This window comes from Pseudophryne corroboree, chromosome 1 (assembly GCF_028390025.1).
Source record: "Pseudophryne corroboree isolate aPseCor3 chromosome 1, aPseCor3.hap2, whole genome shotgun sequence".
Classification (NCBI taxonomy): Eukaryota; Metazoa; Chordata; class Amphibia; order Anura; family Myobatrachidae; genus Pseudophryne; species Pseudophryne corroboree.
In genome coordinates this window covers 434,881,064-434,901,063 of record NC_086444.1, presented here as the reverse complement: position 1 = coordinate 434,901,063, position 20,000 = coordinate 434,881,064, and the positions used below count along the sequence as shown (strand labels likewise).

Below are 20,000 nucleotides of genomic sequence, written 5' to 3'. Positions count from 1 at the left end.
TTCCCCCACAGTGCCGCCAGGTACATGCCCTCAGTGCCAGATATTCCCCCACAGTGCCTGCTCCCCTATTCCCCCCCCCCCCCCCCCCCGCCGCTCCTCTGTGTTGGAGGGACACGGAGAGCACAGCGCGCGCCTCTCCCGTGTCCTTCCTGGCTCTCCTGCGGGTCTAATAAAGCCAATCAGTGCTCACGAACGGCACTTCCTTTATTAGACCAGCCGGAGAGACAGGAGGGATACTGGAGAGGCGCGCACGGTGCCCTCCGTGTCCCTCCAACACAGCAGCGGAGGGAAGGAGACCGCAGTTCTAAGTCAGTGGCGCCCTCGCAGCCCCTCGCCCCCAAGCCACCGCGAGGACTGCGGGGGCACTGAGTGTCAATATGCCTCCTAAGGGCCATTTTCCACAAAAACCTACTGTACATTTGATTGAAAAAGGCTCTCGGGGGTCCATAGCCATAGGTTGTTTTATACAGTCTTCTTCATCAGGTGCTATAGTTCAGTCTAATGTTGTCTTTTCCAGCTTTTAGGATACAATGAGAAACCACTTACCCTTCAGATGTTTATCGGCACAGCAGATGAGCGCAACCTGAGACCTCATGCCTTTTATCAAGTTCATCGGATTACAGGGAAAATGGTGGCTACACCCAGTTATGAAGCTCTAGTGGGAAGCACCAAAGTTCTGGAAATGTCTCTTCTCTCCGAAAACAACATGTGTGCCAAGTAAGCTGCATAGAACAGAGAAATACACTACAGTGAACACAAACCTTCCAACTTCCATAGTGATTTATTAACAGTAGTAACTAAAGCTTGCTCTAGTGATGTGATAGGTGATTAATAAATATTGTAAATGTCCATGTTTCAGTATAGACTGCGCTGGAATTCTGAAGCTGCGGAATTCAGACATCGAACTCAGGAAGGGTGAGACAGACATTGGGCGCAAGAACACACGTGTTCGCCTCGTGTTCCGAGTGCATATTCCACAGGGAGGCGGAAAAGGCATCTCTCTACAAGTGGCTTCTATTCCTATAGAGTGCTGTAAGTAAAGCCTATGACAATAATATGTGAGTAACGTATCATGAAGACCAATAAGCAGCAATACATTAGCACTGTGTAAAGTCATAGGTTAAAAATAGGGAGAATATTACACGTCACTAGACGTTTATTAGTAGTTAGATAAAAAGCAGTGAGTGGATGGATAGACTATTTTGCCACAAATGTGTCTCTACCCTTACAAATCAAAAGGGTGTGTGTCACACGCTACCACCAGAGTTAGCACACAAGAGATGGCAGCTCTAGGGGCAGATGCACAGTACTACGCAGGTTGTTATAGTGTATCTTGCATGAATGGCTAGAGCAGTATGCACAGGATGACAGGTCAACAGTCAAAGGTCGACATTCATATGGTCGACGTGGTCAAAAGGTTGACATGTTCAAATGGTCGACATGAGAATGGTTACTACATCATATGGTTGACATTACTTTTTTTTTTTTTTCAACTTCTTCATACTTTAACATGCACATAGACTACAACTGGGAATGGTTGCCTATGCCAAGTGCAGCGAGGCACAATGCCTGAAGCACTGAAGTTCCATGTGCTGGAAGCTAACATTTTACACCCCCAAAAAATGTGAAAAACTCATGTCAACCTTTTCATGTGTCGACCATTTCCATGTCGACCGTTTCATTGTGTTGGTCTTTTTCACATGTAGACCTTGTGCACGTCAACCATTTGGTGTGGACTTTTTGACTGTCGGCCTATTATACCATAATCTCAGGGCTGCACAGGAACAGTATGAACAGGCACAGGGCTCCAGTACAAGGTGGGAAGGACCAAGGAGGGCACACCCCATTAGCAATGGTGCAGCACAGGCAAATCCAGGCCAGGGTATTTTGTGACGAAACCCCCACTTGGTGCCCCAGTGTCCAGATATGCATCTAACATAGTACAGTAAGTTTGTGTTCACACATGCAGACTGGGATAATGGTGCATATTAGCTTTTGACAATAAATTGAGCCTAATGTGTGTACATGTGGTAGAGAATATAGTTTATAAGCTCCACTGGACTGAGGTGAATAACTGAAATACTCTGTAACACGCTGCGTGATATGTATGCGCTACTGTATATACAGTAAATAGAAATAAATATATATATATATATATATATATATATATATATGCCTTGGAAAACTGTATAGATTATCCTTCTGTGAGTGTATTTATTTAAGGTGAGATGTGTCTGTGACATGTGCCTGGCATAAACCAGACACATATGTTACTACTGTACATCCATACTGTTGCTGACTGGAGCACATCATGAGTTCTGCACATGGGTGGAAATATAGAATGTATGCACATGTGTAAAAGTCATTTGTAGCCATTTTACAACTATCTCTGCATCTCTGGTTAACAAAGGGGTTGGAAGGGGACATAGGAATAAGACTCATAGGCAGGCACAGTGAGTCTCATGCAGAGTTGCAGTTTGGAGGATGTATTTTGTGTGCACGGCACATGCTCCAGAGCCAAGTGTATGTAAGTAAGGGATGTTCTATACCACTTAGGGCCTATTACAGATATGTACGCAAACCTGATGGTTTACATACGTCTCCGTCGTTTGTGATCTGTGCACACGGGGGATCTGTGCTGCGTATGTGCAGATCTGTGGTTGCGATGATGGTTGCCGTAACCCCTAAGCCGTGGCATGATTGACAAGCTGCGGCCATATGGAGGACTGGAAGGGATGGCAGCAATCAGCATCCCTGAAAACAGGTAGGTGTCACTGTGTCAGTCACGTTTACTGGGCATTCCAAGGCCAGTGGCGATGCAGCTTCACTAACCATGGAAGCATAAGTTACACAGCAAACCTAAGGGGTACTCAGATGACCAATGTTAATACCTTTGCAGCAGCAGAACAGATAAGCCAGCAGGAGGCATCAGCATACAGGTGAATATCTGCATTTCATTCCGTACACCAGAAGCAATTAAAGCTAATTTACATTCAACTTGGTTGCACATTTTGACATGTAAATACAGCACCATGCGTCTTTATACACAACGCTCGGTTGCACCTTTCAATCTTGCATCTGAGTTTGCAACCAATTCCGCTACATGCCTCCCATAACACAGGCCATTCCTATGTATCCAGTTAGCCACCTCCCAGGAATGTCCAATGCATCTTCCAGACATTTCAGAGACCATGCGTCTCCCATGTGTCACAGCTGTTCCGAGTTGATCGCTAGCTGCATTCGTTCGCTGTGCAGCGATGAGGCAAAAAAATTGCATTTCTGCGTATGCAGCGCAATGCGCACGCGCGACGTACTATTACAACGGCCGATGTAGTTTCACACAGGGTCTAGCGAAGCTTTTCAGTCGCACTGCTGACCGCAGAGTGATTGACATGAAGTGGGCGTTTCTGGGTGTCAACTGACCATTTTCTGGGGGTGTTCGTTAAAACGCAGGCGTGCCAGGAAAAACGCAGGCGTGGCTGGGCGAATGCAGGGCGTGTTTGTGACGTCAAAACAGGAACTGAATAGTCTGAAGTGATCGCAAGCGCTGAGTAGGTTCTGAGCTACTCAGAAACTGCACAAACATTTTTTGTAGCAGCTCTGCGATCCATTCGTTCGCACTTCTGCTAAGCTAAAATACACTCCCAGTGGGAGGCGGCATAGCATTTGCACGGCTGCTAAAAACTGCTAGCGAGCGAACAACTCGGAATGACCACCTTAACCAGAATCAGGACAGTTGGCAGAGCCTTCCCCCTGCTTCTACCAGTCCTGTTGGTGTTCATGTTCTGTTGGTTATCTGCATCCTGACACGTTGGCGAGAAGTCCTGTTTGATAAAAGGATAGGCACCTGAAATATGGAAAGGCTATGTGTCCTCTATGCCTCGCTCCCACTGACTAAACTACCATTAATGCAATAGATTCAATAAATAAATAAATAAATAAATAAAGTGGTTTCCATCCCAAACAGCCCAGACATTAAATAATTAGCATTCTTATTTAATAAATAGCCTTCCTCCCCACCTTAAATAAATAGGTACTGCCAAGATACCACTATTTTACATGAAATGATTAGCCCCATCACACTAATAAATAAAGCTCACTCCCCACCCCCATTACATTAAAAGGGCCCCCAAACACTTTCCTTATTTCATCTATTTCCAGTGTTACAGCCATATGTAAGCAGGGGTTCCTGACTGTTTCTGCAGGCTACCATGGAGATCAGGTGCAGAGTCAGTCTGCGTGGCTGCCTGAGAGGGGAGTAACAGCATGCCAGTATACATCCTACTGGATAACAGAAAGCTTGGGATGGCTGGCCGCTGGAGTGAGACACTTGGAAATGGTGATGTTCAGCAGTCGGCACAACTGTGATTAAGATGTATGGCTGCCAACATCATTACAAGTTACCTTGCCAAATGCTGGCCCAAAACACCCAATGTGGGTCCAATGTTGGGGGGCACATACAGCTGGCCTCAACCCTGCCTGCCCCTGAAGTCAAAGCAGGCAGCTATAAGGGCTTTACTTTTACGGAGGTAAAAAAAATAGTTCACTGTGTAAAAATAAGGAATTAATTAGTCTGGGTTGTTTTTCCCTCTAAGAGGGAGATGATGAGTGTGGGTTTCCCCATATTAGGAATCTGTGTGCAGCTAGTGGGTGAACAGAGTACTGTAAACACAAGCAGTTATTGTGTAGGTAATGACTGGTCAGGTAGCTTAGGGCTTTGAGGTTTATATGTGGAAGTGAATGTACAGCGTACTCACTGTTACATTGGCTGGTTCAATGATGGAGCGGAGCCTGTAATGGAGCAGGACTGCACCAGCTGGTGACTGTTTCCTCCTAAGGTAACAGTGCAGGGTTCAGGAACAGCAGTTACATAGAAACATAGAAACATAGAATTTGACGGCAGATAAGAACCACTTGGCCCATCTAGTCTGCCACTTTTTTTTTTATCCTTTAGGTAATCGCAACCCTTTTTGAACCTTAATTCTTTGTAAGGATATTCATATGCCTATCCCAGTTATTGCGGGGTGAAGTCGCAGGTCTCAAAGCTAAGAGGAGGGGGTCCGTCCTCTACCATGTTGCTCATGCACAGTGGCAAGATGGAGCCGCGCATGCACAGATACACTATCGACAGCCATCTTGGTTAGTGAATGAAGTTTCCCCTTATGAGCCTTTTTGCTGGAAACTGCGCAATAGCACATTCCTCACCTCTGTTATAGAAAAAGTACCAGCTTCATGCAGAAAAGCACAACATATCGCCTCCTCCCACCACCACCCACACACAAAGAGACACAGACACAGAAAGTGGCATGTTACAACATCCTGATGGTATTTAGCAGTCATGTGATTACACTATATACAGTGTAAAGATGATTCTGCTTTACCACACATCAAGGTGCACTAGCTTGTGTATGATGTTTCAGAGGAGAAATGTCCCTTGTGTGGCATTGGGCAGATCACTGAGATTCACTTGTGCAAAACCAAAGTGCTTTGCACCGGTGAATACTGCTGCTACCAGAAGCAATCTGATAACTGTCATTGGTTGCACGCCTATGCAGGACTCTAGTCAATAGGACAGCTCTAAGGTTTCGGCCTATAACAAAGTGGATTTGGTGCTTAACAGAGAGAGAATAATTGTGGGGTTCTGCATAGGTAATTGCTGACTGGTCATAATGGGGCTATGTGGTGATATGAATCATGATGGGGCTGTACATAATTTGTTTGCTGGCTGCGTGGTGAATGTGGTGGGCATTGGAACAGTATGACATAATAATTTGGACACTGGGATGCATATGATGGTCATGACCTATATAATATGCTGGACTTACTGTTTCCCTATACTTGTACAGGCTAAGTAAATACTGGGGCAGGTGAAACAAAATTCCTGATAAGCCGCGTCTTGTGGCAGTTTATCGAGGATAATTGGATGGCACCCAGCAAAGTAATTACCCACGGTCAATGACTGCGGGTAATTTGACACTGATCCACACTATATCCTTTACTAAAGCATGCTTCACATTTGCGTCTCATGCAGTATATCCTTGTTTTTACCACACGAGACATACAGGACTGTTTCTAAGAGTGTGGATCATCAAATCGACAGTGTCTAGGTCGACAATGTTTAGGTCGACCACTATAGGTCGACAGTCACTAGGTCGACAGGATCTGAAGGTCGACAGGGTTTCTATGTCGACATGTGCTAGGTCAACAGGTAAAATGGTCGAAATTAGTTTTTCATGTTTTTTTGGTGTCGTTTTCTCCGTACAGTGACCGGGAAGCCCAAGTAGTGCACCGTGTCCCCTTCGGGCAAGGTGCCTCGCTCCGCTACCGCTTTGCTCGGCAGATTACCGTTCCACTCGTAGTCCACATGGATCGTTAATTATGAAAAAGTTCAAAAGAAGAAATTTTTTTTGAAAAACTCATGTCGACCTTTTGACCTGTCGACCTAGCACATGTCGACCTAGAAACCCTATCAACCTTCAGACCCTGTCAACCTAGTGACTGTCAACCTATAGTGGTCGACCTAAACATTGTCGACTTAGACAGTGTCGATCTTCAGACCGGATCTCGTTTTCACAGCGTTGTGTGATGAGGGCTCGATTCAGACCTGATCGCTGCTGTGCGTTTTCGCATGAGTATGCACCGCAATGCTCACGCGCGACACCAAACAACAGGCATCGCCAAACAGTGACAAGCTGGTGCGAAAACACTAGTTTGCAGGAATCTATGACCTGCAAACTCTCTTTGTTCTAGGGAATAGGATTGCCACCTAGCAACAGCTGGTGGGTTAGGTGCAAGCCTCCCGACGATCGCTGGAAAGGTATAGTGAAAGAAAACTTTCACTTACCTTTCCACAGCCTGGGGAAGCGGGGACAGAGCCGCGGGTAGCGGCCGCTCCCGGACCCGTTCGCGTGCATCACGCGCGTCACGGGAGCGTGCGCGCGCACCATATAAGGTGCTAGGCCCCGCCCCCAGTTCAGATTTTATGGAAGCTTACAGATGGCAATCCCAACTAGAACAAGAGAGTACTTTTTTTTTTTTTTTTTTTAAAGGGGGGTAAGATCACCCTAGCTCCTGTAACCTAGTAACAAAGGACACGGGAGACCATATATATGCAGAAACTAAATGTGTTTACTAGAAACCCTTCAACAGTAATACAGGTGATAAGAAAAAACAACTGGCAATGGCCAAGAAGGAACTGTTATGCTGCTGTGAAATTAGCATATAAGCAAAACTCCTGCAACTTGCAGAGCTTAACAAAGATATTTGTAAGGCTATTGTTGATCTTTAGGTTGCTGCGTCTGCGGCTGCTTCTTCGGACCTTTCGGAGCGCCTGAAATTCAAAGAGATAAATAGGCATAATTAATGACTGTTGTTAGAGATTACAACCAACAGACCTAGCAAGGTATAGGGTAGGTAGGGTGGGAGCTGTTGCTAGGTGGCAATCCTATTCCCTTGAACAAAGAGAGTTTGCAGGTCATAGATTCCTGCAAAATAGTGTTTGTTCGTCGGGAGGCTTGCCACCTAGCAACAACTGGTGGGTAGACTACCACATACCTTGTGGTTGCTCTAATGAATTCTATCCTTTGAGTATCAGAAGGCCTCCAATAATGTTTCACAAAGGTACGAGTGGACGACCAACATGCGGCCTGCATTATGGATTGTAAGGATAAGCCTCTCGCCGCTGCCGATGTGACGGCGGCTCCGCGGATGGAGTGTCCCTTGAAAATGGAAGTATCTATTCCTGAGCTTTGCATGGCAGAAACTATCCATTCTCTGATTGTAGAGGGTCTGGCCGGACGAAAAGGCTTTCGGCATGTGATAAAAAGGTTAGAAATGTTATCTCTCCATGGAGCTGTTGTTGTGAGATAAGCGGATAAGCACTGAACTATGCAAAAGATCCGTGTCTGACTAGTCACTGACTAGGTCAAACTCTACCAAAGGGTTTTGAATGGAACTGGTTTTTGTGTGACCTTTAAGGACGATATGGAATCCCATTGGAGTGGTTGTCATCCAGGGTTCGGATGTGTCTATTAAGGAAAGTTCGGCTCCTCTGGCTGCGAAAGCTAGTGCTAGTAGAGAAGCCAGTTTTCTTGAAAGATTGGAGATGTCGGAATCTGAAGGTATTGTGGCTAAATAATTTAAGAAAGGATTAATGTCCCACGTGGAAGAGTATCGCGGACAAGAAGATACCTTTGAGTAATCTAAGGTACATCTTGTTTTTCGTAAGCCCTGAAATGAGAAGAGCTAGGGCTGAGCCATAAGACCGTATGGTGGCGGATTGTTAGGATCTCCTGTTCTGTACTGCCACGTCGCCATGGCAACCGGGAGGCAAGTGTTAGCGAAGTAACCTGAGCGCAGCTGATACTCCGGTCCGGGTTTTTACTGTGTAGTGGTTACAGGCTCTGTGCACGGCAGGGAATCCGGCGCTGGTTTTGTGCTCACAGTCTGTGAGGTCTGAGTGGGGCGTGGACAGCACCTGCTATATAAACCATCCTCTCAGGCTAGGCAAATGCTGCTGAATCTTTGTTTGTTAGTCAGTTCCAGAGAGTTAGCTAGTACTGTGTGACTTTGTATTTACTTGTTGCTTACTGCTAATAGGCCTTGGGATTCGGTACTTCATTCTGCCAATCCGGACCTAGCAGTAAGACTGGAGTCAGTTGTTTAACCTGCTGGGGTTCTTTTGCTATTCTGTGAACCCAGCAGGTTTGCGGCTGTACTCTCAGACCTGCTTGCTTAATCCTCCCTCACTGTGCAGGGCGTCCAGGTGTCAGTTTAGTGGCAGTAAGCTGAACCTGTGCCCTGCAAGTGGGGGTTAGGATTGTGGATACTCTCCTTGTGTCTATATTTCTATCTCTGACCAAGGAGTTTATTCCCACACCCGTTGGTAACCCTTTGGGGTTTTTCCTGTTGCTCTTAGCAACATCATTTTGGGTGCTCCACATGTTAAATCACTACATCTCGCTTCATTGTCCGCTCTATTCCATCTGAGCATTCCTGACACTAGGGAGACACCCAATTCCTGAGCCTTTGGGCTTCCCCGTTCATTTTGTGTTTATTAGTTATTCCATCACCTCCTGTGTATGTTGTGTTATACTGTCTGTGAGTTCGTTTTGCATCGCATCCCTCTCTGTTCATACACCGGTATACTCCTGTTAGCACTGGTGTGCGTAACATATTCAGCAGCCCTACTCCTATTGAAATTTTGTGGGAATATGGAGCATACCCCTCAAAATACTTTGCAACAGGTGGTCGATCAGGTGCAGGTCCTGACTCGACAATTTAATGAGATGTCCATTGAAATGAACACCCCGCAGGCCGCTAGCGGAGCTCCCGCAGCAGCAGCGGCAAGTTAAGGGGTTAAGGAGCCGAAAGTAAATCTCCCGGATCGTTTTTCTGGAGATCGCTCGCAGTTCTTTTGTTTCAAGGAGAGCTGTAAGCTATATTTCAGGCTTAGGCCCCAGTCTTCTGGGTCGGAGATTCAGCGGGTGGGCATGGTGATTTCCTTGCTACAAGGAGACCCACAGGTCTGGGCATATGGGTTGCAGCCTGACTGTCCGTCGCTTAAAAGTGTTGATGCTTTTTTTACGGCACTGGGCATTTTGTATGATGACCCTGACAAGATGGTTTCAGCCGAGGCTCAGATTACGGTCCTAAAGCAAGGGCGACGGCCAGCTGAGGTTTATAGTACGGAGTTTCGGAGGTTGGCTCATGATACCCAGTGGAATGACCCAGCCCTGAGAAACCAGTACCGAAGGGGCCTTTCTGACCAGATAAAGGACCAACTGGTACAATATCCCTCGCCTGATAGCTTAGATCAGCTCATGCAGTTATCCATCCGGGTGGATAGACGGCTGAGAGAGCGTAGGCTTGAAAGGGAGACCGCAGTTTCCTTTTTTCCCAAGGGAACCTCAGACTCTGAGGAATATTCCGAGGAGCCTATGCAGATTGGGGCTACCCGCCTCTCCTCGCGTGAGAAGACGCGGAGGAGACAGCAGGGTTTGTGTTTGTACTGTGGGAATAAAGGTCATGTCGTAGGATCATGCCCAGAAAAGCCGGAAAACTTCAGGGCCTGAGGGTGATGGGAAATATCCTGTCAGGCCAGAAGTCAGATTTTCCCAAAAAGACTTTTCTCATTCCGGTGACTTTGGAGATCCTCGGTCAAACTGTCAAGACTGAGGCCTTTGTTGACAGTGGGGCCGATGGGGTTTTCATGGACCGTCAATTCGCCCTGGAACACTCTGTTCCCTCAATACCTTTGGCATCAGAGATTGAGATCTGTGGGTTAAACGGGGAACCATTGTCCCAGGGTAAAATTACCTCCTGCACCAGCCAAATTCCTTTGTTTATTGGAGCCACACACTCTGAAAAATTGTCTTTCTATGTGACTGTCTGTTCTTTTGCCCCATTGGTTTTGGGGTTACCCTGGTTAAGGGCCCATAACCTTCAATTTAACTGGGTCTCTGGGGAGATTCTTAGTTGGGGTAGTGATTGTTTCAGGAGTTGCTTGAGCCTTCCAGTCAGGCTCTCGCAGCTAAGTTTGCCAGGATTGCCAGGATGTTATGCAGATTTTGCGGATGTGTTCTCCAAAAAAGTTGCGGAGGTACTACCTCCCCATCGCCCCTATGACTGTGCCATTGATTTGTTGCCGGATGCTAAGCTTCCCAAGAGCAGGGTGTACTCCCTGTCACGTCCTGAGACTCAGGCTATGGCAGAGTACATTCAGGAGAACTTGGCTAAGGGATTTATCAGACCCTCACAGTCCCCAGTTGGGTCGGGGTTCTTCTTCGTGGGTAAAAAGGACGGTTCGTTGCGACCCTGCATCGACTTCAGGGAATTGAACCGTATCACGATTAAAAACTCGTACCCACTGCCTCTCATTTCGGTTTTGTTTGACCAGCTTCGTACTGCCACCATTTTTTCTAAGATTGACCTACGCGGTGCTTACAATCTAATCCGAATAAGAGATGGGGATGAATGGAAGACTGCCTTTAATACCCACTCAGGGCATTATGAATATTTGGTGATGCCTTTTGGGCTCTCTAATGCCCCGGCAGTCTTCCAGGAATTCATGAACGATGTGCTCAGGGAATATTTGGATAGATTTTTAGTTGTTTATCTAGATGACATCCTAATCTTCTCCCATTCCCTGGAGGAACATCAGAAGCATGTACGCTTAGTCCTCCAGAAACTCAGAGACCACCAGCTTGGGGCGAAGCTGGAGAAGTGCGAATTTGAAGTCCAGCAAATCGCATTTCTAGGGTATATTATCTCCTCAGAAGGTTTCCAAATGGAGGGTTCTAAGGTACAGGCAGTCCTGGATTGGGTGCAGCCCACTAGTTTGAAGGCGCTTCAGCGTTTTCTGGGCTTTGCGAATTTTTATAGACGGTTCATTGCTGGATTTTCGTCTATAGTGGCCCCCTTGGTGGCACTCACTAAGAAAGGGGCGGATGTTGCTCACTGGTCTTGTGAGGCCAAAGCAGCCTTTGCCCGTCTCAAAAGGGCATTTGTCTCGGCCAAGGTGCTGCGACACCCAGATCCAGAGCGTCCTTTTGTGGTAGAAGTGGATGCCTCTGAGATAGGTATTGGGGCAGTGCTCTCTCAGATGGGGGTGTCTGATAATCGCCTTCATCCCTGTGCTTACTTTTCCCGTAAATTTTCGTCTGCCGAGATGAATTATGATGTGGGTAACCGGGAATTGTTGGCTATAAAGGATGCACTCGGGGAGTGGAGACACTGGCTTGAGGGGGCTAAGTTTGTGGTCTCAATTCTCACCGACCATAAGAATCTGGCATATTTAGAGTCAGCGAAGCGGCTCAATGCCAGGCAAGCACGATGGGCTTTGTTTTTTGCTCGCTTTAATTTTTTGATAACATATCGCCCTGGGTCAAAAAACATCAAGGCTGATGCGCTCTCGCGGAGTTTTGCTCCAGTCCAAGAGACCACCGAGGAGCCATTGCCCATTGTGTCCCCATCATGTATTAAAGTGGGCATTACCCAGGACCTCTTGTCATTAGTCCTTAGAGCACAGGAGCAGGCTCCTCCAGACCTTCCGGTAGGTCTCTTGTTTGTGCCTCCTAGGTTAAGACAGCGAGTGTTCCTGGAATTCCATGCCAAGAGGTCGGCAGGGCATCCGGGTATTGCCAGAACTCGGGAGTTGCTGTCTAGGGCGGTGTGGTGGCCCTCGGTGGCTAGGGATGTGGATCAGTGGGTTCGGGCATGTGACGTTTGTGCCCGAAATAAAACTCCTAGAGGGGTTCCTGTCGGCCTATTACATCCACTCTCTATTCCATCTAAGCCATGGACCCACATTTCCATGGATTTTGTGGTGGACTTGCCCAAATCCTCGGGGATGACAGCCATTTGGGTTGTCGTTGACAGGTTTTCGAAGATGGCGCATTTCGTTCCACTGGTTGGGTTGCCATCGGCCAGACGCCTGTCTGAGTTATTTATGCAGCATGTTGTGCGCCTCCACGGGTTGCCACTTGATGTGGTCTCTGACCGTGGATCCCAGTTTGTGGCCAAATTCTGGAGGGCATTTTGTTCTGATCTCCAGATTTCTGTGAGCTTGTCGTCAGGCTACCATCCACAGTCTAATGGGCAGACTGAGAGGGTGAACCAGTCCTTGTAGCAGTTCCTCAGGTGTTATGTCTCCAAGTGTCATACTGACTGGGTTGCTAATCTGTCCATGGCGGAGTTTGCCTATAACAACGCGGCTCACTCTGCTACAGGGATCTCTCCCTTCCTTTGTGTGTATGGGCATCATCCTAAGGCCAATTCTTTTGACCCCCTGGATTCCACGCCTGGTGGTTCCTCTGTGGTTTCTGCCCTTAGGGGTATTTGGAGGAAAGTTAAGAAAGCCCTTGTGTCTGTGTCATTAGTGACCAAAAGGGTTTTTGATAAGCGGAGAAGACCCTGCAGCTTTAAATTAGGAGACTTCGTCTGGTTGTCCACCAAGAATTTGAAGTTGAGACAGCCATCTCATAAGTTAGGCCCCCGGTTCATCGGCCCTTATAAGATCACCAGGGTTATCAATCCGGTGGCATTTCAGTTAGATCTGCCCCGTTCATTGGGTATCAATAAAACATTTCATTGTTCCCTTTTAAAACTGGCGGTTAGTAATCCTTCTTCCAGTGGAAGACCTTCTCCTCTTCTGATACGGGGTCAGAGGGAGTTTGTGGTTGAAAGGGTTCTTGACTCCAAGATGGTTCGGGGTCGGCTGTCATTTTTGGTGCACTGGAAGGGGTATGGCCCGGAGGAGCGGTCGTGGGTGCGCAGTTGTGATCTTCATGCCCCCAGACTGATACGCTCTTTCTTCTCGCAGTTCCCCGATAAACCCGGTGGTAGGGGTTCTTTGACCCCTCGTCAGAGGGGGGGTACTGTTAGGATCTCCTGTTCTGTACTGCCACATCGCCATGGCAACTGGGAGGCAAGTGTTAGCGAAGTAACCTGAGCGCAGCTGATACTCCGGTCCGGGTTTTTACTGTGTAGTGGTTACAGGCTCTGTGCACGGCAGGGAATCCAGCGCTGGTTTTGTGCTCACAGTCTGTGAGGTCTGAGTGGGGCGTGGACAGAACCTGCTATATAAACCATCCTCTCAGGCTAGGCAAATGCTGCTGAATCTTTGTTTGTTAGTCAGTTCCAGAGAGTTAGCTAGTACTGTGTGACTTTGTATTTACTTGTTGCTTACTGCGAATAGGCCTTGGGATTCGGTACTTCATTCTGCCAATCAGGACCTAGCAGTAAGACTGGAGTCAGTTGTTTAACCTGCTGGGGTTCTTTTGCTATTCTGTGAACCCAGCAGGTTTGCGGCTGTACTCTCAGACCTGCTTGCTTAATCCTCCCTCACTGTGCAGGGCGTCCAGGTGTCAGTTTAGTGGCAGTAAGCTGAACCTGTGCCCTGCAAGTGGGGGTTAGGATTGTGGATACTCTCCTTGTGTCTATATTTCTATCTCTGACCAAGGAGTTTATTCCCACACCCGTTGGTAACCCTTTGGGGTTTTTCCTGTTGCTCTTAGCAACATCATTTTGGGTGCTCCACATGTTAAATCACTATATCTCGCTTCATTGTCCGCTCTATTCCATCTGAGCATTCCTGACACTAGGGAGACACCCAATTCCTGAGCCTTTGGGCTTCCCCGTTCATTTTGTGTTTATTAGTTATTCCATCACCTCCTGTGTATGTTGTGTTATACTGTCTGTGAGTTCGTTTTGCCTCGCATCCCTCTCTGTTCATACACCGGTATACTCCTGTTAGCACTGGTGTGCGTAACACGGATGCCAGGCCTGACTCAAACCTAACGGCTAGGAAGTCTATCGCTAAGTTAGGTTCGGAAAAAGAAGCCGAAGGAAGATTTTTAGAAGCTTGCCAAGACATAAACTCATTTATGATGGACTGGTACCTGGATTTTATTCTGGGTCTAAGGGAAGCATTGATCAAGGTTACTGAGGCGGTCGAAATGTTGGTAGTGGTCAGCAACCGAGTAATATCGCTATCCACATGCAATGTGGAAGTTATTATTATTATTACATTTTATTTATAAGGCGCCACATGTGTTTCGCAGCGCCGTACAAAGGACAGTACAGGGAGACAAAACATAGCATTACAGTAAATAAATAACAGGAAGAGAGTACAGGTAAAATAGAGCACCACACGTTCTCAAGACATAATACAGCTAAGATGTAAGTATTGATGGAGTGATCATCGTACTACTAGAGGCTGGTGGCCATAGATGGAGATGAGCCTTTACTAGCAGGATAAAGATGGTCGTTGAGTAGGGGAGAGCTGTGAGTGAAATGTGTCGAGACGAGGGCTTAGATAACAAGAGGAAAGAGGGCCCTGCTCTGAAGAGCTAACAATCTAGTGGGGAGGGGCGACAGACAGATGACAAGAGGTGCAGGCAAGTGGGAGGTAGCCTGATGGCAGTATGCAAGCAAAGCTGAGATGTTCACGGCATGAGGCAGGGGGGTGGAGGCACGGCTTCAGCACTGGGTTATGCATCGGGAGGCTATGCTTTGATGAATAGGTGGGTTTTTAGTGCCCGTTTGAAGCGTTGCAAGGTCGGGGAGAGTCTAATGGAGCGGGGGAGTGCGTTCCACTGAAGGGGTGCAGCACGGACAAAATCCAGAACTCGTGCATGGGAAGCAGTGACCAGGGCAGTGGAGAGGCGACGGTCATTAGTCGACCGTAGGGGGCGGGAGGGAGTATGAAGGGAAAGGAGGTTGGAGATGTAGGGAGCAGTGGAATTAGAGATGGCCTTGTATGTGAGGGTGAGGAGTTTGAAGAGGATTCTGTAGGGGAATGGGAGCCAGTGTAGATTTTGTCGAAGGGGAGTGGCAGATGTGGTGCGCCGGGAGAGGAAGATAAGTCTAGCTGCGGAGTTCAGGACAGATTGGAGGGGAGCAAGATGGGAGCAAGCGAGGCCAGTGAGGAGGACATTGCAGTAGTCAAGTCGTGAGATGACCAGTGAGTGGATGATGAGTTTAGTTGCACTCTGGGAGAGATATGGCCTGATACGAGCAATGTTGCGTAGCTGGAAACGACAGGATTGTGCCAGAGCTTGGATGTGGGGTGCAAAGGAGAGGGAGGAGTCAAGAGTGACAGCGGAGTTGGGGAACGGGGGAGATGGTGGTGTTGTCAACAATGATGGAGATATTGGTCTGGGGTGTTGCTCTGGATTGGGGGAAGATTATGAGTTCAGTTTTGTCCATGTTGAGCTTTAGAAAGCGTTCAGACATCCAGGAGGAGATTGCGGAGAGGCAGCTGGAAACCTGAGAGAGGACAGAGGGGGACAGATCAGGAGATGAGAGGTAGAGTTGTGTGTCATCAGCATAGAGGTGGTATTGAAGGCCAAATGAGTTAATGAGCGCACCCAGGGAAGAGGTATACAGGGAGAACAGAAGGGGTCCAAAGACAGAACCCTGAGGGACACCAACAGGAAGGATGGAAGGGTGTGAGGTGGTGCTGGAGGCAGACACAGAGAAGGAGCGGTTAGTGAGGTAAGAAGAAAACCAGTCAAGGACAGTGCTAGAGAGGCCAGCGTTTTGGAGTGTGCGGAGGAGGAGAGGATGATCTACGGTGTCAAAGGCAGCAGAGAGGTCCAGAAGGATGAGCAGAGAGAAGTGGCCCTTGGATTTGGCCGAAAGCAGGTCATTGGTGACTTTCACCAGGGCAGTCTCAGTTGAGTGGAGTGGGCGAAAGCCAGATTGTAGTGGATCGAGGATGGAGTTGTCAGAGAGGTAGCTTGTGAGACGGCTGTAGACTAGTCGTTCAAGTAATTTGGAGGCGAAAGGGAGAAGAGAGATGGGGCGGTAGTTAGTGGGTGATGAGGGGTCGAGGTTGGGTTTTTTGAGAATAGGAGAGACCACAGCATGTTTGAATGGTGAGGGGAAGATGCCGGTGGAGAGGGACAGGTTAAAGAGGTGAGCAAGGTGGGAGCAGGCAGTGGGGGAGAGGGAGCGGAGAAGACGGGAGGGAAGGGGGTCCAGGGGGCTGGTGGAGGGGGGGTAGGATAAGATGATGGAGTGGACTTCCTTTTGTGAAGTGGGACAGAAGGAGGACAGGGTGAGATAGATGGAGGGGAGGGATAAAGGGGGCAGGGGGGTAGCAGAGGGGTGACGGCGGGAGATGTCGTGTTGGATGTCCTCAATTTTGGAGATGAAGAAGGAGGCAAAGTCAGTGGCAGTGAGGGAGGATGGGAGGTGACGAGGTGGGGGGGCGAAGGAGAGTGTTGAAAGTTTCAAAGAGACGGCATGGACAGGAGGACTGAGAAGAGACGAGTGCTTGAAAAAAGGATTGCTTGGCGAGGGAAAGAGCAGAGCTGTAGGAGGAGAGAATAAACTTGAAATGGAGGAAGTCCGGCAGCGAGTGTGATTTCCTCCAGGAGTGTTCAGCGGAGCGTGAGCATTTTTGTAAGAAACGTGTTAGTTTGGTGTGCCAGGGTTGGGGTTTGGAGCGGCGGAGGGGGACACAGGAGAAGGGGGCCACAGAGTCGAGAGCAGTGGTTAGGGAAGAGTTATAGAAGGAGGCTGCCTGGTTGGGACAAGTTATAGTGGAAAGAGGAGATAGGAAAGTTTCGAGGGAGGACATGAAAGTGTGGTTGAGAGACCCGAGATTGCGTCTGGTGGTGGTGGGTCTGGGCGTGGAGAGGAGGAAGGAGGATGAGAGGGTGAAAGAAAGCAGATGGTGGTCAGAGAGAAGGAAGGAAGAGTTTGAGAAATCCGAGAGATTACATCGGTGGGTGAAGACAAGGTCGAGGGAGTGGCCGAGATTGTGAGTAGGGGTGGAGGTCCATTGAGAAAGTCCAAGGGAGGTGGAAAGGGCGAGAAGATTAGTGGAAGCGGCATTAGTGATGTCAATAGGGATGTTAAAGTCACCGAGGATGACAGAGGGGAGGTCGGAGGAGAGAAAGTGGGGAAGCCAGGCAGCAAAGTTGTCAAGGAAAGGTGAACAGTGGCCAAGGGGGCGGTAGATCACTGCCACAAGGAGGTGAATGGGGTAGAAGAGGCGGATAGTGTGGGCCTCGAAGGTGGAGAAGGTGAGGGAGGGCTCAGGTGGGATGACACGAAAGGTGCAGTTAGGGGAGAGAAGGATGCCCACGCCTCCACCCTGGCGACCATCAGGTCTGACCATGTGGGTGAAGGAGAGGCCTCCGTAGGAGAGGGCAGCAGGGGAGGTGGTGTCAGAGGAGGAGAGCCAGGTTTCAGTGATGGCGAGAAGGTGAAAAGAGTGGGAGATGAAGAGGTCGTGGATAGTTGGCAGCTTGTTGCAGATTGATCTAGCATTCCAGAGTGCACAGGAGAAAGGAAGGGAGGGGACAGGGAAGATAGGGATAAGGTTGGCTGGGTTCTGAGTGTTTGTGGGTGGTTTTGAATTTGGGGGGTGAGACCTGGTAGTGAGGATTGGTATGTGGCATGATCGAGGAGCCATAATTTGGTACAGTAGTGTTCAGAGGAATAGAATGGTGTGGGTGTAATATAGAATGAACAAGGAGAATGTGGGGTGTAATGTAAGCAAAAGACAGTGCAAACAGAATTTTAAGAAACAATGGAAGGAACGGAAAGGCTTAGATGGAAACACAGTGGTTGTAGATTGTGTAAATGAGAGTGTGAGCAATGTGTGAAAGCAGTAGGGCTGCTACTTAATCAGACAGGTAGTTCAGTGTCCAGGCTGTGCAGGCTGCAGTCGTTGCTGGTAGTGGTATAGGTAACTCACTGTAGTCTGTTGTTTGCAGTTCTTTTGTGGAGGTGGGGGAGGTAGTCTGCTGTCCTTCTGTTTCTCTCCTGTTTATCTCCCTGTATCTCCAAAGTTTATATCATACTTTGACTAACATACTTTGCAACTAAGATGCTTGCAGCCTTGATCTATACTAGTTAAATAACCATGCAGACATGGATATAGGGTTAATTGATAGCAACACCCACCCTCTGAAAACTCCACCCACAACAAAAGGTGGCCTCAAGGTGTGAACAAACCACTATAACCCCACTAATACACAGTGAGAACAGACTATAGTCTGGCCTAGAAATCACTAATTAAAGATACAATTGTCAATACCTAGCATAGGGGGTCATTCCGAGTTGTTCGCTCGGTAAATTTTTTCGCATCGATTTTCCGCTTAGTGCGCATGCGCAATGTCCGCAGTGCGACTGCGCCAAGTAAATTTGCTATGCAGTTAGGAATTTTACTCACGGCTTTTTCATCGTTTTGTTGATCGTAGTGTGATTGACAGGAAGTGGGTGTTTCTGTGCGGAAACTCGCCGTTTTATGGGTGTGTGTGAAAAAACGCTACCGTTTCTGGGAAAAACGCGGGAGTGGCTGGAGAAACGGAGGAGTGTCTGGGCGAACGCTGGGTGTGTTTGTGACGTCAAACCAGGAACGACAAGCACTGAACTGATCGCAGATGCCGAGTAAGTCTGGAGCTACTCAAAAACTGCTAAGAGAGGTGTAATCGCAATATTGCGAATACGTCGTTCGCAATTTTAAGAAGCTAAGATTCACTCCCAGTAGGCGGCGGCTTAGCGTGAGTAAATCTGCTAAAAGCAGCTTGCGAGCGAACAACTCGGAATGAGGGCCATAGTTCAAAAAGCATGTAATGAATGGATGTAAAAGTTGCAGCAGTGAGAGATTTTCAATACCTGAGGAAGACAAAGAGAGGGTAGAGGTCACTTCAGCTGAGGCATCTCCGTATATCTCCAAAGATTATATCATACTTTGACTAACATACTTCGCAACTAAGATGCTTGCAGCCTAAGATGCTTGCAGCCTTGATCTATACTAGTTAAATAACCATGCAGACATGGATATAGGGTTAATTGATAGCAACACCCACCCTCTGAAAACTCCACCCACAACAAAAGGTGGCCTCAAGGTGTGAACAAACCACTATAACCCCACTAATACACAGTGAGAACAGACTATAGTCTGGCCTAGAAATCACTAATTAAAGATACAATTGTCAATACCTAGCATAGTTCAAAAAGCATGTAATGGATGGATGTAAAAGTTGCAGCAGTGAGAGATTTTCAATACCTGAGGTAGACAAAGAGAGGGTAGAGGTCACATCAGCTGAGGCATCTCCGTATATCTCCAAAGATTATATCATACTTTGACTAACATACTTCGCAACTAAGATGCTTGCAGCCTAAGATGCTTGCAGCCTTGATCTATACTAGTTAAATAACCAGAGCCGGCCCTAGCCAATTTGATGCCCTAGGCAAAATTTTGTCTGGTGCCCCCTAGCTCCGCCGCTAGTTCTGCATCTGTACCTGCAATGCTCGGGTAGTGGGGCCCACCGGGGGGTTACCCTGTGGGCCAGTTCAACTCTGCACAATGCCACACAGTAAAGACCATAATACATATAATTCCACACAGTAAAGGAACCTTACACATATGCCCCACATTAGTAATGCCCATAATACACATAATGCCACACAGTAATGCACCTTACACATATGCCCCACATTAGTAATGCCCATAATACACATATACTGCCACAGATACT

The 20,000-nt window shown here is 47.8% G+C and overlaps 1 protein-coding gene across 1 annotated transcript in view; it reads left to right on the top strand.

Annotated features, from left to right (window-relative positions):
* The window catches only part of NFATC4 (nuclear factor of activated T cells 4), a 153,626-nt gene that overhangs the window by 70,963 nt on the left and 62,663 nt on the right, over positions 1 to 20,000 (top strand). Inside the window, exons 4-5 of the mRNA XM_063913501.1 lie at positions 518 to 717; positions 860 to 1,032. Coding sequence (XP_063769571.1) covers positions 518 to 717; positions 860 to 1,032 — 373 coding nt within the window. The remainder of the gene's footprint in view (positions 1 to 517; positions 718 to 859; positions 1,033 to 20,000) is intronic.